The sequence below is a fragment of the Rhinoderma darwinii genome, chromosome 6, assembly GCF_050947455.1.
Source record: "Rhinoderma darwinii isolate aRhiDar2 chromosome 6, aRhiDar2.hap1, whole genome shotgun sequence".
Classification (NCBI taxonomy): domain Eukaryota; kingdom Metazoa; phylum Chordata; class Amphibia; order Anura; family Rhinodermatidae; genus Rhinoderma; species Rhinoderma darwinii.
The window spans coordinates 37,312,441-37,331,110 of NC_134692.1; the positions used below are offsets into that span (position 1 = coordinate 37,312,441).

General features: G+C 42.8%; 1 protein-coding gene across 5 annotated transcripts in view; it reads left to right on the top strand.

Moving 5' to 3' along the window:
- OSBPL6 (oxysterol binding protein like 6) overlaps positions 1-18,670 on the top strand; it is a 169,650-nt gene that overhangs the window by 74,269 nt on the left and 76,711 nt on the right. For all 5 annotated transcript variants that reach the window (XM_075829517.1, XM_075829516.1, XM_075829519.1 and 2 more), the window contains one exon: positions 13,545-13,774. In XM_075829517.1, coding sequence (XP_075685632.1) covers positions 13,673-13,774 — 102 coding nt within the window. In that variant the 5' untranslated portion in view covers positions 13,545-13,672. The remainder of the gene's footprint in view (positions 1-13,544; positions 13,775-18,670) is intronic.

Consider the following 18,670-nt stretch of genomic DNA (forward strand, 5'->3'; position numbering starts at 1 on the left):
TTGTTGTCATCGTGCACACACAGGTGATATAATGATTACAGAATAATAGGTTATAAGTGATTGGCTGCTAAACCGCTTTAAGGCCCTTTTACACGGACCAATGAACGGGCAAACGATCGCTCATATGAACACTCGTTCCCGGTCATTGTCCTTTGTAAACCAGGCAACGATCAGCCGATGAAAGAGGAAACGCACATTCATCAGCTGATCGTATCGTTTATTCAACACAAAATACTATCGTTGTCGGCAGCACATCTCCTGTGTAAACAGGGAGATGTGCTGCCGACATTATGGAAATGCATGGGGATGAGCGATCAGAGTAACGACCGCTCGTCCCATACATTACTGATCATAGCTCCCCGTGAAAGAAGCAAATGAGCTCTGATCAACAAGCTGCCTCTTTAATCCGTGCTACTTCTTACGGCCCAAATTGGCTGGTGTAAAAGGACCCTTAAATAAGGTTGTCTTCTGCCGGACCTTTGGGGTTCTGTTATTCTAGGTGCCCATTGTTTCAGAACTTGAGCCCACTGAAGGATTATCTGGTGCTCTGGTGGTCCAGTCCGACCCTGATGCCAGAGTTTACACAAAATGGGAGGAATTGCAATCATGGGATGTAAGTTTAAGCACCGATTAATCCTAATAAATATATATATATACACTACTGTTCAAAAGTTTAGGGTCACTTAGAAATTTCCTTATTTTTGAAAGAAAAGCACAGTTTTTTTCACTGAAGATAACATTAAATTAATCAGAAATACACTCGATACATTGTTAATGTGCTAAATGACTATTCTAGCTGCAAACCTCTGGTTTTTAATGCAATATCTACATAGGTGTATAGAGGCCCGTTTCCAGCAACCATCACTCCAGTGTTCTAATGGTACATTGTGTTTGCTAACTGTGTTAGAAGGCAAATGGATGATTAGAAAACACTTGAAAACCCTTGTGCAATTATGTTAGCACCACTGTAAACCGTTTTGCTGTTTAGAAGAGCTATAAAACTGACCTTCCTTTGAGATAGTTGAGAATCTGGAGCATTACATTTGTGGGTTCGATTAAACTCTCAAAATGGCTAGAAAAAGAGAGCTTTCATGTGAAACTCGACAATCTATTCTTGTTCTTAGAAATGAAGGCTATTCCATGCGAGAAATTTCCAAGAAACTGAAGATTTCCTACAACGGTGTGTACTACTCCCTTCAGACGACAGCACAAACAGGCTCTAACCAGAGTAGAAATAGAAGTGGGAGGCCCCGCTGCACAACTGAGAAACAAGACAAGTACATTAGAGTCTCTAGTTTGAGAAATAGACGCCTCACAGGTCCTCAACTGGCAGCTTCATTAAATAGTACCCGCAAAACGCCAGTGTCAACGTCTACAGTGAAGAGGCGACTCCGGGATGCTGGCCTTCAGGGCAGAGTGGCAAAGAAAAAGCCATATCTGAGACTGGCTAATAAAAGGAAAAGATTAATATGGGCAAAAGCACACAGACATTGGACAGAGGAAGATTGGAAAAAAGTGTTATGGACAGACGAATCGAAATTTGAGGTGATTGGATCACACAGAAGAACATTTGTGAGACGCAGAACAACTGAAAAGATGCTGGAAGAGTGCCTGACGCCATCTGTCAAGCATGGTGGAGGTAATGTGATGGTCTGGGGTTGCTTTGGTGCTGGTAAAGTGGGAGATTTGTACAAGGTAAAAGGGATTTTGAATAAGGAAGGCTATCACTCCATTTTGCAACGCCATGCCATACCCTGTGGACAGCGCTTGATTGGAGCCAATTTCATCCTACAACAGGACAATGCCCCAAAGCACACCTCCAAATTATGCAAGAACTATTTAGGAAAGAAGCAGGCAGCTGGTATTCTATCTGTAATGGAGTGGCCAGCGCAGTCACCAGATCTCAACCCCATAGAGCTGTTGTGGGAGCAGCTTGACCGTATGGTACGCAAGAAGTGCCCATCAAGCCAATCCAACTTGTGGGAGGGGCTTCTGGAAGTATGGGGTGAAATTTCTCCCGATTACCTCAGCAAATTAACAGCTAGAATGCCAAAGGCTGTAATTGCTGCAAATGGAGCATTCTTTGACGAAAGCAAAGTTTGAAGGAGAAAATTATTATTTCAAATAAAAATCATTATTTCTAACCTTGTCAATGTCTTGACTATATTTTCTAGTGATTTTGCAACTCATTTGATAAATATAAGTGTGAGTTTTCATGGAAAACACAAAATTGTCTGGGTGACCCCAAACTTTTGAACGGTAGTGTGTGTGTGTGTATGTGTATGTGTATATGTATGTATATATATATATATATATATATATACATATATATATATATACACATACACATACACATACACATATACACACACACATACACATATACACACACACATACATGGGGTGCATAAGTAAGTATTCAGGAGGAGATTTTTCAAACAGTAGAATTACAATTTTGTGAGGCAATTTTGAATGAAGAAACACAAGGAGACGGCATTATTAGAAAAATAACTTGGTCCGGTGAAGCCAACTTCCAACTTTTAGTTGCTGTAGACACAACTGTGTTTATTACTCAACAGAAACACTTGCAACAATTGAAGAACAGTTGAATCACCCTGGGGTTACAGTTTGGTCGGCCTTTTCATGTAAAGGGGTAATTGGACCCATCTTCTACAATACAACGGTTACCTCAGAGCTGTACCGTAACTTGCTCCAAGAGAACGTAATACCATAATTGCAGTTGGAGCATGAAAATGAAGACTTCTATTTTCAGCAAAATGGAGCCCCTCCTCACTATGCTTTAGCGGTGCGTCATTTTCTTGAAGAAAAATGAACCAATAGGTGGATAGATAGACGAGGTCCAGTTGAATGGCCACCACGGTCACCAGACTTTTTTCTTTTGGGGAGTTATCAAAGATAAGGTACATACAAGAAAAGCATGCACGGTTAATAAAATGATTCAGTTCATAAAAGAAGTGTGCCAAGAAATGAATGGCAATAAAGAACTTTGTACCAAAGTATGAGTGTAAAAACTAGAATACAGCAATGTGTAAATAGTGAGGGCGCCAATTAGGCGGAACTCACACAACAGGGTTTCCCGGCCGGGTGACGGCCGTTCATAAATCGGCCGTCACCCGGCTGCATTAGGAACAATAGACCCCTAATGGGGCTATTCACATGACCGATTTTTTGACGGGCCGGGAAAACCGTCCGTCAAAAAATGGGACATGCCCTATTTTCGGCCGGGTATCTGGCCGCCCGGCTCCCATAGAAGTCTATGGGGCCGGGTAATACACGGCCATCACCGGAATGTGTCCCGAGTGATGGCCGGGTCTACTGTCGCTCGCGCACTCTCTCTTCTCCTCCTCCTCACAGTGTAGAGTGCATGTGAGGAGGAGGAGGAGGGTCTTTTTTTGCTCCCTGTAGGAGTTGGAATCCCCAATCCCCGGCCGGGGATTGGGGATTCCGCTACAGGAGAAGTGCGTGACTTCACTGTCCATATATGGACACAGCGAAGTCACTCACTTCTGCAGTGGAATCCCCGACTCTATGGCTGGGGATTCCGCTACAGGAGAAGTGCGTGACTACACTGTCCATATATGGACACAGCGAAGTCACTCACTTCTGCAGCAGAATCCCCAACTCTATTGCCGGGGATTCCGCTACAGGAGAAGTGAGTGACTACACTGTCAATATATGGACACAGCGATGTCACTCACTTCTGCAGCGGAATCCCCGACTCTATGGCCGGGGTTTCCGCTACAGGAGAAGTGGGTGACTACACTGTCCATATATGGACACAGTGACCTCACTCACTTCTGAAGCGGAATTCCCGACCTGTGGCAGGGAATTCATCTCCAGGAGAAGTCAGTGACTACACTGTCCATATACAGGGGGCTGTGTGGCATCACCTACAGGGGGCTGTGTGGCATCGCCTACAGGGGGCTGGGTGGCTTCACCTACAGAGAGCTGGGTGGCATCGCCTACAGGGGGCTGGGTGGCATCGCCTACAGGGGGCTGGGTGGCATCGCCTACAGGGGCCTGGGTGGCATCACATACAGGTGGCTGTGTGGCATCACCTACTGGTGGCTGTGTGGCATCACCTACAGGTGGCTGTGTGGCATCACCTACAGGTGGCTGTGTGGCATCACCTACAGGTGGCTGTGTGGCATCACCTACAGGGGGCTGCGTGGCATCACCTACAGGGGGCTGTGTGGCATCACCTACAGGGGGCTGTGTGGCATTACATACAGGGAGCTGTGTGGCATTACCTACAGGGGGCAGGGTGGCATTACCTACAGGGGGCAGGGTGGCATTACCTGCAGGGGGCTGTGTGGCATTACCTACAGGGGGCTGTGTGGCATTACCTACAGGGAGCTGTGTGGCATTACCAACAGGGGGCTGGGTGGCATTATCTACAAAGGGCTGTGTGTGGCAACAAATTGAAATGAAATTCATCCGATTAAAATACGGTCAGGGAAAATAACAGATGCAAACCGGGTCCAAATCGGCCGGGAAAATCGCCAAAAAACGGGGCAGGGTGGCATCGCCTGCAGGAGGCTGGGTGGCATCGCCTGCAGGGGGCTGGGTGGCATCGCCTACAGGGGGCTGGGTGGCATCGCCTACAGGGGGCTGGGTGGCATCGCCTACAGGGGGCTGGGTGGCATCGCCTACAGGGGGCTGGGTGGCATCGCCTACAGGGGGCTGGGTGGCATCGCCTACAGGGGGCTGGGTGGCATCGCCTACAGGGGGCTGGGTGGCATCGCCTACAGGTGGCTGTGTGGCATCGCCTACAGGTGGTTGTGTGGCATCGCCTACAGGGGGCTGTGTGACATCGCCTACAGGGGGCTCTGTGGCATCGCCTACAGGGGGCGTGTGGCATCACCTACAGGGGGCTGTGTGGCATTACCTACAGGGGGCTGTGTGGCATTACCTGCAGGGGGCTGGGTGGCATTACCTACAGGGGGCTGTGTGGCATTACCTACAGGGGGCTGTGTGGCATTACCTACAGGGGACTTGGTGGCATTACCTACAGGGGGCTGTGTGGCATTACCAACAGGGGGCTGGGTGGCATTACCAACAGGGGGCTGGGTGGCATTATCTACAAAGGGCTGTGTGTGGCAACAAATTGAAATGAAATTCATCCGATTAAAATACAGTCAGGGAAAAAAACGGATGCAAATCGGGTCCAAATCGGCCGGTAAAAACGGCAACACGGCCCAGAACGGAGTCGGAACGGATGCAAACCGGATGCAAATCGGCCGGGAAAAACGGCCGATTTTCCCGGCCGACACTCGGACCCTGTCGTGTGAATGGGGCCTTAGAGTATATAAGAGATTGTACTTAATTGTTTTGTTGTTCTATAAAATACTATTTGAACTGTATAATTATTATTATACTATTTGCCTATTAATTAAACTGTATGCCTACTTATACTTGTAATTCTGTCATGATGTTTTATTTAAATTTTATTGTATACTTTCAGCTGTGGCCAACAGTAGACTAGGCTGATATAGTGAACCACTGGTGTTGAATATGTAGCGAAGCAAAGGGTGCTATTTATATTCCCAAAATAATTCCGTCCTAATAATGGCATGCTATTGATCCGACCAAAAAATGTGCTCTGTTATTAATTTATATTTCACGATGATTCCTGGACCTTTTGCACCGGTAAAGATTTGTGGTTTTATACCATGTTCAAAGCCAACTGTGGCAGTGATGAAAAGATATGTGTAAGGCAGATGTGCCTGCGGAGAAGTAAACTGCACGCCAATGTCTGCAATACATCAGAGGAAACCGAGCCAGCGCGCTGATTTACTGCCAAGGATAGATCTCATTACTGTATATTTTACTTTGCATAAGCAAAACCGTTTAAGGAAAATAGAGCCAATTAAGTGTTACAGAGGTACACTACATGGACAAAAGTATTGGGACACCTACACATAACACTTACAGGAGCTTTTAACTACAAAGCGGGGACACACTCCATATTAATGCCTACGGATTTAGAATAGGATGTCCTAAAACAGCTTCCACTTTTCTGGGAAGGCTTTCTACATGATTTTGTAGTGTGCCTGTGGGAATTTTTGCCCATTCATCCAGAACAGCATTTGTTATGTCAGACACTGATGTTGGACGAGAGGGTCTGGCTCGCAATCTCCGTTCTAGCTCATTCCATAGGTGTTGGATGGGATTGAGGTTAGGGCTCTGTGTGGGCCAGTCAAGTTCTTCCACACCAAACTCACAAAACCATGCATTTATAGACCTTGCTTTGTGCACTTGGGCACAGTCATGCTGGAACAGAAAAGAGCCGAACCCCAAACTCTTCCCACAAAGTTGGAAGCATATAATTGTCCAAAATAGCTTGGTGTGCTGGAGCATTAAGATTTTCCTTCCCTTGAACTAAGGAGCTTAGTCCAATCACTGAAAGGCTGAAGGACCTGTGGGTGACCTCATCGTTCCCACCCAGCTTCTTTCACTGCAGACATACAGCATGACGTCACCCACAGGTCCTTCAACCTTGGCGTCAGATGAGAGAAGACACATCGGCTCCAGGCGTCCAAGAGGGTACAGTTGAATCTGCAGCAGCATCACCGTGTGCAGGTAAGCATAGTAAACTCCCTAGAGACGAGCATATTACCCTATCGGGCACCTGGAGCCGATGTATCTTCTCTCGTCCGACGCCAAGGTTGAAGGACCTGTGGGTTACATCACGCTGTGTGTCTGCAGTGAAAGAAGCTGGGTGGGAACAATGAGAAGTGTATGACGCTGATTTGTCAGCGCCATACACTTCTATTCACAACGCCCAGTTGGTAAAACCAGTAAACACGCCCAGTTGGTAAAAACACAATACACGCCCAGTTGGTAAAACGAGAAAACACGCCCAGTTGTCCATTGAAAAGCTAATTTTCATAAATCTAAAATTGCTCATAACTTGGGCAAAAATGAAAGTTTAAAAAAACAAAAAACAACTTTGCTGTTATCTACATTGCAGCGCCGATCACATTCAATAGGAGATAGGGATTTTATAATCTGGTGACAGAGCCTCTTTAAATATAGCAAGAATTAAGGTTCTAAATGCAGAGGAGGATGTAAGCTTGGAAACTTTGCTAATAGAGTTACATAATTCTCCCCCTGTTTTGAGGATTTTTATGCCAAGTAATATGTGTAAGAGAAAACAAACCACACAGTTTATTAAAAAAGAAGTGATGGGTAAATGTTTTTACATAATATGCATATTCTTATACAACATCTTTTGTTATTAAAGTGAAGTTCCACCCTTTCGGATCCGGTTTATCTTCTATATTAGGGAATTGTAAGGCTTGAAATCTACTGGGTAACACAGGAACAGATGTGGTGAATGTTGAAGGTTTAGACGTTTGGCAGCAATGGTAGAAAATATAGTTGATATCCCAAAGGTAAAATTTGGAGGATCAAGATGGTGGGTGTGTGATAGTCTATGGTTATTTATTGTCCTCTGACATCTGCGCTCTGAAGCTCATCAACAGAAAAAAATGTATACAGCTATGTTAGACTTCATTGACACTTGCATTGTGGTTTCTGATCTTTCGGACCCCAGGCTAGACCCAAAAATTTATTGTGAACCCAAACCAGTCCTCATAGTTTAGACCTATAAATTAATTCAGAACACAGATCAGACCCTTTAATTCAGACCCCAGATCAGGCCCCTAAATTAGGCAGACCAGTCCCATCAGACACACAAATTATCAGACCCCAGATCAGACAAAAAACAAAAGGGGAATTTACTTCTCCACACTCCCAGGTTCTTTGGTTTTCAGGGCCTGGCACATAAGGTCCTAACGCTGTCCAGCATCCGTATGTTGTATGCGGCGGAAGCACAGGGGAACTGAGGGAACCCTAGACTAAGGGGTCGGGTCACAACTGGGACCGCTGCAACCCATACAGTAGCAGCACTAGTGCCTATAAGAAAGTAGCACCCTATAGTTTAAGTGGAAAAAAGTTTACCTGTGGTTACTCTGCTGCGTTGTGGTGTCTGTAGTAAACCGGAGACAGAAGGGAATGTTAATGCTTCTCCTGGGTGGTGAGGGCTTAAACTAAAGTTAGGAAACTGCAGTATGGATTATTTACACTGTCGAATGATGACTTTTTATCTAAACTGCTTTCTAAGGCCCCATGCACCCGACCGTAAAAATTACGGACCCATTCAGTTCTATTGGCCGCGGACACCTTTCCGTATCGCTACGGATGTGTGTCCATGCCGTAGAAATGTTTAGAAAATTATGGAACATGTCTGTTCTTCTGCATTTTACGGGCCGTGCTCCCATACTTTGTATGGGCGCACGGACCGAAAATGCAGGCGGCCATCGGCGGCCGGCCGTACCTGCAATCACGGGCCGTGATTACGGGCACGGCCGTGTGCATGGGGCCTAAATATGAGAAATTGTTCTATGTGTTCATCAGAGACATTTTCTGCACGTGTATTTTTCAAAGGATGCAGTTTCACGCAGCATTTTTCCCATAGAAGGCCTGTCTTCAGTGCTTCTACGTGGAAATACAATGGAGCAGATTTACTAATACTGTCTAAGTTTTGAATAGCGTAAACTTGGACAAATCAGTCAGAAAATGTGCCAAATTGATCAAAGTGGTGCATTGCTGAATGATAAATTTGGCACATCTAGCCAGACATGCTAGACCTTTTTCTCTTCCTTATGCCACCTTTTAGTTGGCTTAGTTTATGCTTGATATTTGCTGCAAAATTTAGCCGTATTTTTGTCAGTGTCCTATTTTAAGCTACGCCCACTTTCCACAAAATCACGTCTCTTTCCTGCTAAGCCACGCCCTGTCAAGCTTGCTCAAATGTGTCTAAAACAGTTCATATATGCAGGATTTTGAATTGTACATCTGCTTCATTGTGTGATGAGTAGGGATGCAAGAAGCATCGAAACTTCGATACTGTTTCGATACCGTGCACCCTCAAACGGTTCGATACCGTTATTTCATGTATTTCGATACTAAGCTATGCGGCCGCACAGCTTAACATTGTAACACATGAATGTATGAGAGTGGGGCTGTGGTTGTGCAATACAGCCATTGCACCGCTCCGGAGTCCTCACAAGTGCACGCGGTCAGCATGAGGTGATGAGGCCGGTGTTGACTAATGATTTCCGGCACTGAAGACAGAACATTGCGGCACATTACAAAACACCCTCATGTTCTGTCTTTAGTGCCTGCGCCGCCGCTCATTAGTGCAGTGCCGGCCGCATCACCTCAAGCTGGCGGTGCACTTATTGTCAGTAGCAGGGCAATGGCTGTAGTCCCGCTTTAATGGCGTCGATCAGAGAAACCTCTAATCTCTGCCGTTATTCCCTTTGAAAGCTGCTATCAGAGCTGACCGCTGCATTCAAGGGGTAAATGAGAAGGGGGATGCCCTTTGGATCGCGTCACAGGGAATCCCTGTGACGGATCGAGGGCCATACCATATGTGGGCAGACAGCCCAGGGTCCATTGAAGGACGCCATGGCTGTCTGACCATATTTCCTGTTGTTAGGACATACGTAAGTATGCCCTAACAACTGCCTGTGTACAATCAGTACACAGGCTAAAGTATTGGCATATAGATATGCCAGTACATTAAAGTTTAAAGAGGCTCTGTCACCACATTATAAGTGCCCTATCTCCTACATAATACGATCAGCGCTGTTATGTAGATAACAGTGGTTTTTATTTTGAAAAACGATCATTTTTGAACAAGTTATGAACAATTTTAGATTTATGCTAATTCGTTTCTTAATGCCCAACTGGGCGTGTTTTTACTTTTGACCAAGTGGGTGTTGTATAGAGGAGTGTATGACGCTGACCAATCAGTGACCAATCAGTGACCAATCAGCGTCATATACTTCTCATTGTTCCATCCCAGCTTCTTTCACTGCTCAATCACACTGTGCTGCGGCTCATGCTGGGCTGGAACAATGAGAAGTGTATGGGACGGATTGGTCACTGATTGGTCCGCGTCATACACTCCTCTATACAACGCCCACTTGGTCAAAAGTAAAAATACGCCCAGTTGGGCATTAAGAAACTAATTCGCATAAATCTAAAATTGCTCATAACTTGCTCAAAAATGACAGTTTTTCAAAATAAAAACCACTGCTGTTATCTACATTACAGCGCCGATCACATTATGTAGGAGATAGGGCACTTATAATGTGGTGACAGAGCCTCTAAGATTAAAAAGTTAAAAAAAATGAATGTTAAAATAAAAAAACACATTTTTTTTCATTAAAATAAGTCTCAATACATAAATCATACACATATTCGGTATTGTCGCGACCGTAATAAATTTTATAGCGTCATTCATGTTTACGCTGTTGGAAAATAAAATCAAAACTGCTTTCTTTCACTTATTAATGTGAGGCACGAGGTGTTATGAATTTTGAACCTCCATGTGCCTCACATTAAGGGGGGATTTACACGAGCGTGTGCGTTTTGCGCACGCAAAAAACGGGGCCTTTTGCGTGCGCAAAAGGCACTTAACAGCTCCGTGTGGCATCACATATGATGCGCGGCTGCGTGATTTTCACGCAGCCGCCATCATTATGACACTCCGTTTGGATGTTTGTAAACAGAAAAGCACGTGGTGCTTTTCTGTTTGCAAACATAGTTTTGACTGCTGTTGCGCGAATCACGCGCGTCCCACGGAAGTGCTTCCGTGTGGTGCGCGTGATTTTCACGCACCCATTGACTTCAATGGGTGCGTGATGCGCGAAAAACCCAGAAATATAGGACCTGTCGTGAGTTTTACGCAGCGGACTCACGCTACGCAAAAATTACTGACAGTCTGCACTGCCCCATAGACTAATATAGGTCCGTGCGACGCGCGTGAAAAACACGCGCGTTGCACGGACGTATATCACGTTCGTGTAAATCCGCCCTAATAGTTATTAAACCCAACATGTTCCTCACACATTAACCCAATGTTGTCCATTATGACTGAGGAACATGATGGGGTTAATTACTAATACTGTGAGGCACATGGAGGTTCAAAATTAATAATACCACGTGCCTCACATCAGAAAATGGAAGAACTGTTTTTTTTAATTATTATTGTTGGCAAAAGTATCGTTTTGGTATCGAATATCGCAATACTATATGAAGTATCGGTATCGAAGTCCAAATTCTGGTATCGTGACATCCCTAGTCATAAGGCATCTATACAGGACCATACTGGGCACAACAAGGGTGCACAATATGGTTCCATATTGAATTTGTGTTTTGCATTGTGGACTGAAATTAGCGGACTGACATGTTGTTCATAAGCGGTAAACTCATGGAGTAGATTGTCCTGTGTGACTCGCTTGAGGAATTGTTCTTGTAATGTTCTATTTTGTGTGCTTTTTATGAAACTTATTCCGGGGAACATTTTTGGCAGTAGAAGAGTTGAACTTTACTGGTACAAGGCCCCGCAACATCTGTTCTGTGGTCCACTTGTGTAATTGGAGATAAGACTGTGCCAACTATAAGCGGTGATAATGGCTATGTTGAGTCACTCTAGGCTGTATACAGAATGCCATTTTGCTGCACAATGGTAGGGTGATTTCTTTCCATAGGAATGCAGTATACATCACATCTGCCAGTGCCAGCTTGCTAGTCATGATCGATACAGATTTGTTTTAAAAAAAATGTTAATGCTTAATATTTTGCTTAAGATTTAAGTTCTCTTTGTGCAGCAATCCTTATCAGCTCGTGTCCTTTTTATGCTTTGTACACTGACTTCCTGTTCTACATTTGTTGGAAGAACAGGAAGGCAATGGAGAATGACGATAAGTGTCTACATAAGCCTGTAAGGGTAGTGCTGGGGTTAAACTATGAAAGAAGCACTAACCTCAAAAATAGATATTTTATTGTTTGCATTTAGGAAAGAAATTAAAGGCTATGTACACCTTTTTGAAAGCGACTTTTAAAAAAAAAATGTTTTAATATATCCTGTATACATAGAAGCTGTATCGTTGTGTCAAAGCCTTTTCCGTCAGTTCAGCTGAACTGACTGCTCGACTGCAAGGTGGTCCTGCGTGTTCATGAACTTAGATGGGATCGTTATTAGCTGGATCCTGTGTGCCTGAGACATGCAGGACCACCTTTCAGCCGAGCCGTCAGTTTAGCTGAACTGACGCAATCGGCTTTGACATTACGATACGTATTCTATGTATACGAGATACATAGCAGCTGTATCTTAAAAATATTTTTTAATAAAAGTCAATTTAAAAGTGGTTTCAAATCACATAAAACATTGATTTATTAAAAACAATGTTTGCTTTCAAAAGTGTACATTTCCGTCAAATACTGTCTGACTTATAAACTGTGATTTGGACAAATACATTACTGAGAGAGACATTCAATTTGTTTACCAGTCTGCAGTTATTAATAGTTCCCAGAGATTCCTTATGCTCCCTCCAAAAAATGACAAGAAAGTGTATATGTTGCATGTTTTTATTTTTAATTACTCAAGCACAACAAACCTTAAAGAAGACCTATCACCAGGAATACCCTCTGTTTTATTTAAAAAATCAGTAGCCCCCCAAAAATGAATGCTTCTCTAAATACAACTCATCAAAAAAATTAGAGCAGCTATATATCATTTTATAAGATGGAAATAACCCTATAATATCCTTAAAAAAAGATTAAAGGGGTTGTCTCACGAAAACGACACCTGTCCATATTGATGGGCCCAAGTTCTTATGTAATTATGGGCCCCTACAATGACGGGGCCTTTTAGGTCCATCAGAAGACAGACCCATTTGAAGCTGTGTTTTGAAGACCATCCATTGCTGCTTAGGACTATTTTTATGGGTTTATTCACAAATCATCCATTAGACTTTATTAATGATATGACTTGTGTGGTTCACAGTGCAGTTAAAAGTGGACCTGCACATGTTCTGTATGGGTTGACAGTGGGCCCTCAGAATCATTTCCTCTGCTGGGCTCAAGTTACCACAGTAAAATGCTGAATGGGGAACCTTGATTGTAGGAATCGGTCGTGTGATGGGGCAGGTCTTGTTACAAGGGAGAGTTGTGATAACCGTACTGTAACTATTATGAGCATTTCACTGTGAGATTGGCGGATTTTCATTCCATGGAAGTACACACTGAACGTTCCCATTCCGTGGCGGACATCTTGAAAACCATGAAAAATTAATGTAGAAAGTATATTTGGAAATGGCATAACTTTCATTCTACAACAAATGATATTTATTTGTTTAAACCGTAATACCCCTTTTAAATATCATTCTTGTGAATTCTATGATTGAGTACTTTTATTGTTTATTTGAACTTTTACTTGCATTATTATGTGACTCTTCATTTTGTATCCCTTTTGTTTTATGTTTTACCCACTTATCTCTTATGCAATCTGAACATTTGTAAAATTGTAAGTTTCCATTGAAAAGTTCACCTTCAATTTATAACATAGACACAACAGTTCTCCTTAGGAATGCTTATTCATGTTTGTACGTTGTATGAAAGTTACATGTATGATACTAAGTATGTTTATTTGGTTTATCTTTCAGCGTTTATCATGTGATGAATTAAATCTGTTTTATGAGAGAGGACCTTTTTGTTATACTGCATGATCTACATACAAAGGATTGATATGGTTTTGCTGCCACCTTAGTACTATCAGGATCTATATTTGAAGATGAGTTCAGAAGAGAAAGGCATATCGCCAGCTCACAGAATATCAACGCCAACGCACAAAAGTGCCTCCTCTTCCTCCTCTTCCCAGAGAGATAGCCGACAGGTAAGAATCATTTATTCTAATAGCATCTGCAGTAAAGACCCAGTTTGTCATCTCTCCTCTTGCTTCTCTTTACAGAGTGAATTTTCTATTTCATATGTTGCCTCGATTTTTATAAAGAAGTAGGCTGCACATTTTTGCATTTTCTATTACATTTGTCTAAAAATTTGTACAATTTACTCTTAATTTTAGAAACACATTGGATATTTTATATACTTTGTCCCATTTTCTACGTGGGTTTTTAAATTATTTTTATTCGATTTGATGTTGCGGCCAGCTGTTCATTTCCTCCGCAACAGCTGCATCAGGGAAAATGTAGTATTACATGGCAGTCAGTCAGATGAATGGCCATCCATTAAATACATAGACAGCTTGGAGCCACTGCTTGCTCTGGCTAATAGAGAGGGTCCCAAGATGACCTGCCAGGGGTTATCCCTAATATTTTTTTGAAAACGTAATAAAAAGTTACGTAAAAAAAAAAGTCATCCCAACTTATTACCGATCGCCAGGATATGGGTTGTGTTTGATCGCTAGTCCCACGTGCTGCAGCTCCATTCATTCTTAATGCGACTGCTGGAGATAGCCAAGTATATTGCTTGGCTATGTTCGGTAGTCCCACAGAGAATGAATGGAGCGGCAGTGAACATTCGTGAACACCACTCTTTTCCGGGGACCCTGCTCTCTTGATTACTGGAGGTCCAAATGCATGAATGCCCAATGCAAATATTAGGTAATCATTAGGTCTTCAGCCTATTTAAATGTTCATGTGTTACTAGGCATCAGGCATTCATGTGTTAGGCGACCCTGTGTGTTCGTGTAGGTCGTGAATATAAGAAAATCCATGATAAAATTTGTCAACAGCTGCTAGCCGTCTGACCATTTCCTGCTAGCTATAAAAAAAATTCTACTCCATAAAGTTAAAGTTGGCTGAAAATAAGTTAAAATAGCATAAAACACAATAAATATATATTACAGAGATGCCAGATTTTACATTTGCGGACTATATAGATATCTGAATGATGACCATTAATGGTTAAACTATTGGGTGCCCCAGTGTATCCACTATACATACTCTAAACATACTAAAATTATAACTTATTTTGATTCGGTTCCAATTGTGCTCTCACTGTACGTATCCCAGTTACAAATCGTTGCAAACTACTGCTTACTTGCTAAGTGGGTGAAATGGCCACCGGATTTTCCAACGAGATCTTTGCTTTGGCTAATATGCCAAGGCAAGGAATCCCGTTCTGTTTCTTTTTTCTCAACCACTTAGGCAAATTAGTGGTAGCAGGGTACAGCCCCAAACTGTAGTTCAGGGGTTGCATAGTGGATGTGCTGGACCTCTGTTGTTCATCTTTGTTTTTTTTTTTTTTTTGTTTTTTTTAAATGTCCATAAATCTACGGTCTATGCTAAGGGGACAAAGAGGTAGGGAAAAATGGGGGAGAAGGGATCCTCCAGCTCACCAGTCCATTAGAATGCATATTAGATGGGCACAGATCCTCGTGGTGACACATTTATTGGTAGACTCAAAAAGGAAAAGATCTGGAACCAGCGCTTTATAATAAAAAGAAATCTTCCAACTTTTTCATTTCTTTAAAAAAATTTCAGCTGCAAATGGGGTTGGTAGCAAAACAGCCTACGCAATTCAGACGTAGTCCACGTTTTTACTACAGGCCATGAGTAAGGACGTGTAATACTAGAAAAAACAGAGAAGATCCAGCGATATGTGGTATGAATCGGAAAAACTCAATTTCCACTTTATTCAGATGCAAGCAAACACAGCTTAGAAAAAACACCAGGAGAAATGACAAGGTGGTGAGTTATGGCAGTAAAAAAGCCTACGCGTTTCAAGCACTGGCTGTGCTCTTAATCATGGCTAGATCAAGACTTGTAATACGTCTGAAACACGTAGGCTAACTGTTTTGCGACCGACCCCATTTGCAGGTGGAATTTTTTTTAAAGAAATACATTTAAAGTTGGAAGACTTCTTCTTTTTATTATAAAGCGCTGGTTCCAGATCTTTTCCTTTTTGCTTATGCCAAGGGGGTAATAAGAAATCCTAAATCCCTAGAGCCAAACTTGGAATGGGGTCCAACACCACCATGACCACCTTCAAACTCAAGTGTATATAGATATGAAACATTTAGGAATATTTTGGTCTTCTGTGTCGGTTCCTAACTTCCATAGTCCAACAGATCTGCATTCATTTTATCACTACCTTTCTAGTCCTTCTGCTCACTTCATCATCCATAGTGATCACTACCAGGATCCAGAAACTCTCTAGAATAAGCGGCACAACCTTTTTTCAATGACCTCTTATCTACTGGTATTCGATAACTGATGTTACACGTGGAATATAAGTAAAGTAATTCTGTAACAAAATCCTCATGGTAGATACAGTATTACGGCAAAAAAAATGGTGTTTGGTGTAAAGATGCAGCAAAAAGCATTGTAAAAGAACTGCTCAGTAGTAAAGCTTACATCATCTTAGGTTACACATCATTGGAATTGCTGAGAAAGGTAAATGTAATTCACCCTACAAATTTGTTGAATCATAGAGCTGTTTCCTCTGCACTAAATCAGGAGCAGCTCAGCGCCTCTAGCGTCAATTGTTAACCTTTTAAATGCTGCTAGAGGCCAATATTACAGTCCTATTATTATAGCTTGCTTATTTATAACCCAAGTATGTAATTCAACTTGAGATATTGGGGATATATGCCCCAATGACAGTTAGCTTTTATGTATAATACATGGGTTGGTTATTTGGTGAACTGTTCCCACACCTTGACACCGCATGGTAAAAAGTAGGTTAAAGTTGGTGAAAAAATCTACTTACTTTTTCTGCCCCCACTGACATTACCCTGGGATGGACCTTGCTGCATTTAAAAAGATGGAAGTGCAAATGTAATTCTTAGAGCTGACAATGATCCCAGGCTCCTTTTACCATTGTGACCCCCACCAAACACTAGAATGAAGTAGTAGTGGCGTTTGGACAGTGCCGTGTCACTTTTATCCCGTTTGCGCCACTCCGCTTTTACCAGAGTCTGTATAGTCGACCATTGACTATATAATGGGCCAACCTTGTGGTTTACAGAAAATGCAGAATGGAACTGATTTGGGACAAATTGGTGGGGCACCGCCCTCAAGCCACTTAAATCTGCGGCGTTCACAGTGGTTGGTCCCCCACCAATTGAACTTTGATGGTATATCTTAGCGATATATTATCAATGTCTATGCATACATACATACATACATACATACATACTGTGGCTAAAACACTTTTTCACTGTTTTACACGGGTGTATTCGGTCTGTAAAATGTGGTCCGTATGTCGGCAATATTGACCGGACCAAACATAGTTCAGGGAGGCGGGCTCCTAACATCATAGTTATCTATGATGCTAGGGGTCTCTGCCTCCCCACGGGAATGCTTTCCGTATTCCGTATTCCGACAGGGGGCATGGACTCCTAGCATCATAGATAACTATGATGTTTGGTCCGGAAAATATTGCCGACATACGGACCACATTTTACGAACTGAATACGCCCATGTGAAACCGGCCTTATAGCAAGGTGTAAACTTCTCTTTGTTGCCCTGCCTCTGATGTGGAACAGGCATTCAAAATGACACCAATGGTGCTGCATAAATGTTACCAACACCTCCTCCCCCTTTAGTACATTTGGCATGTACCCCTGTTTAATGTACACTGTATAGAGCAAATTTATTAGAGGGACACTGATGCTAGAACATAATTCTCTCCCGGCAGAAGTATCATCAAAACTTTGGCAGATGGTCTTTTCAATTTAAATATTTGACATGTGCATAATGACAGCAGAATGCAGCAATACTCCTCAATGCAGATTTTTAATTACTGTTATAATTTGCCAATAATTAAATTTTGTATCGAGCTATTGCCATGTTTTTGGTTGGCAGATAGAAACTGGCAGCAATGGAATTCTTTCTGTAACTCCGCTCTTTATTGTTTGCTGAGACTGTCCAATCGTGATGCTATAGCGAACTCAGGCGCAGACTGCATTTTCTGATATGTGCAGCCATTAATCTAAATGCTTCAATTATCAGTTTGTTAGGACCATTCATCGTGTTTAGTGCTGCGTAAGGGAAATAGTTCTTGTAAGTGTAGTTTGTGGGGGAAAAAAAGGTTGTACAAATGGCAGAAAAAGAGATGGTGCTTTTAAAGTGACATGGTCACCAAGACAGAACTTGTGGGTGCAACTGGGTCCCCTGAGCTATTGCCTAGAGTTGACTCTGATATAATGTTATTGCAGCTAATGTAATTGTATTATAAGACATTAGTTGCAGTGCCGCTGACCTGATGGATACAGGTTTCAGCCCTAGATACAGCTGCCCTGTATACAGGGTACAAAGCCGCTGTATCTCAAAAAGTAAAAATTATTTTTAATGAAAAGTATTTAGAACGTTGCACCAAACACACTGATGGACATTTTTATTAATAAAAATGTCTTTCAAAGGTGTACATAGCCTTTAAAGATAACCTTTCACCTCCCCATACATGTGCATCTGAGTGCAGCATGTAATGGGGACGGCTGCACAAACCCTGGTGCACTTTAAAAAAAATTTATACCTTATTTAGATATCGGTGCCGTTATATTTGGCGCCCGATATTTAAATAACCCCCTGAACGGTCAATGGGGCGTGCACTGGCAAGGGGGTGTGTTACTATGGCTGTGACACTGTCCAATCAGGTAAGGACAGTGCCACAGCAAGAGCGAGGAGAGAGTGTGCACTCTTCAGCTTTGAAGATCAGTCTTTTCACCCGAACTGGCATGGGGGCGTGTCACTGCTACGGACAGTGTAAGAGCTGAGGAGCGCCTGCACTGTCCGTAGCAGAGACACCCCCCCCCCCCCTTGCCAGT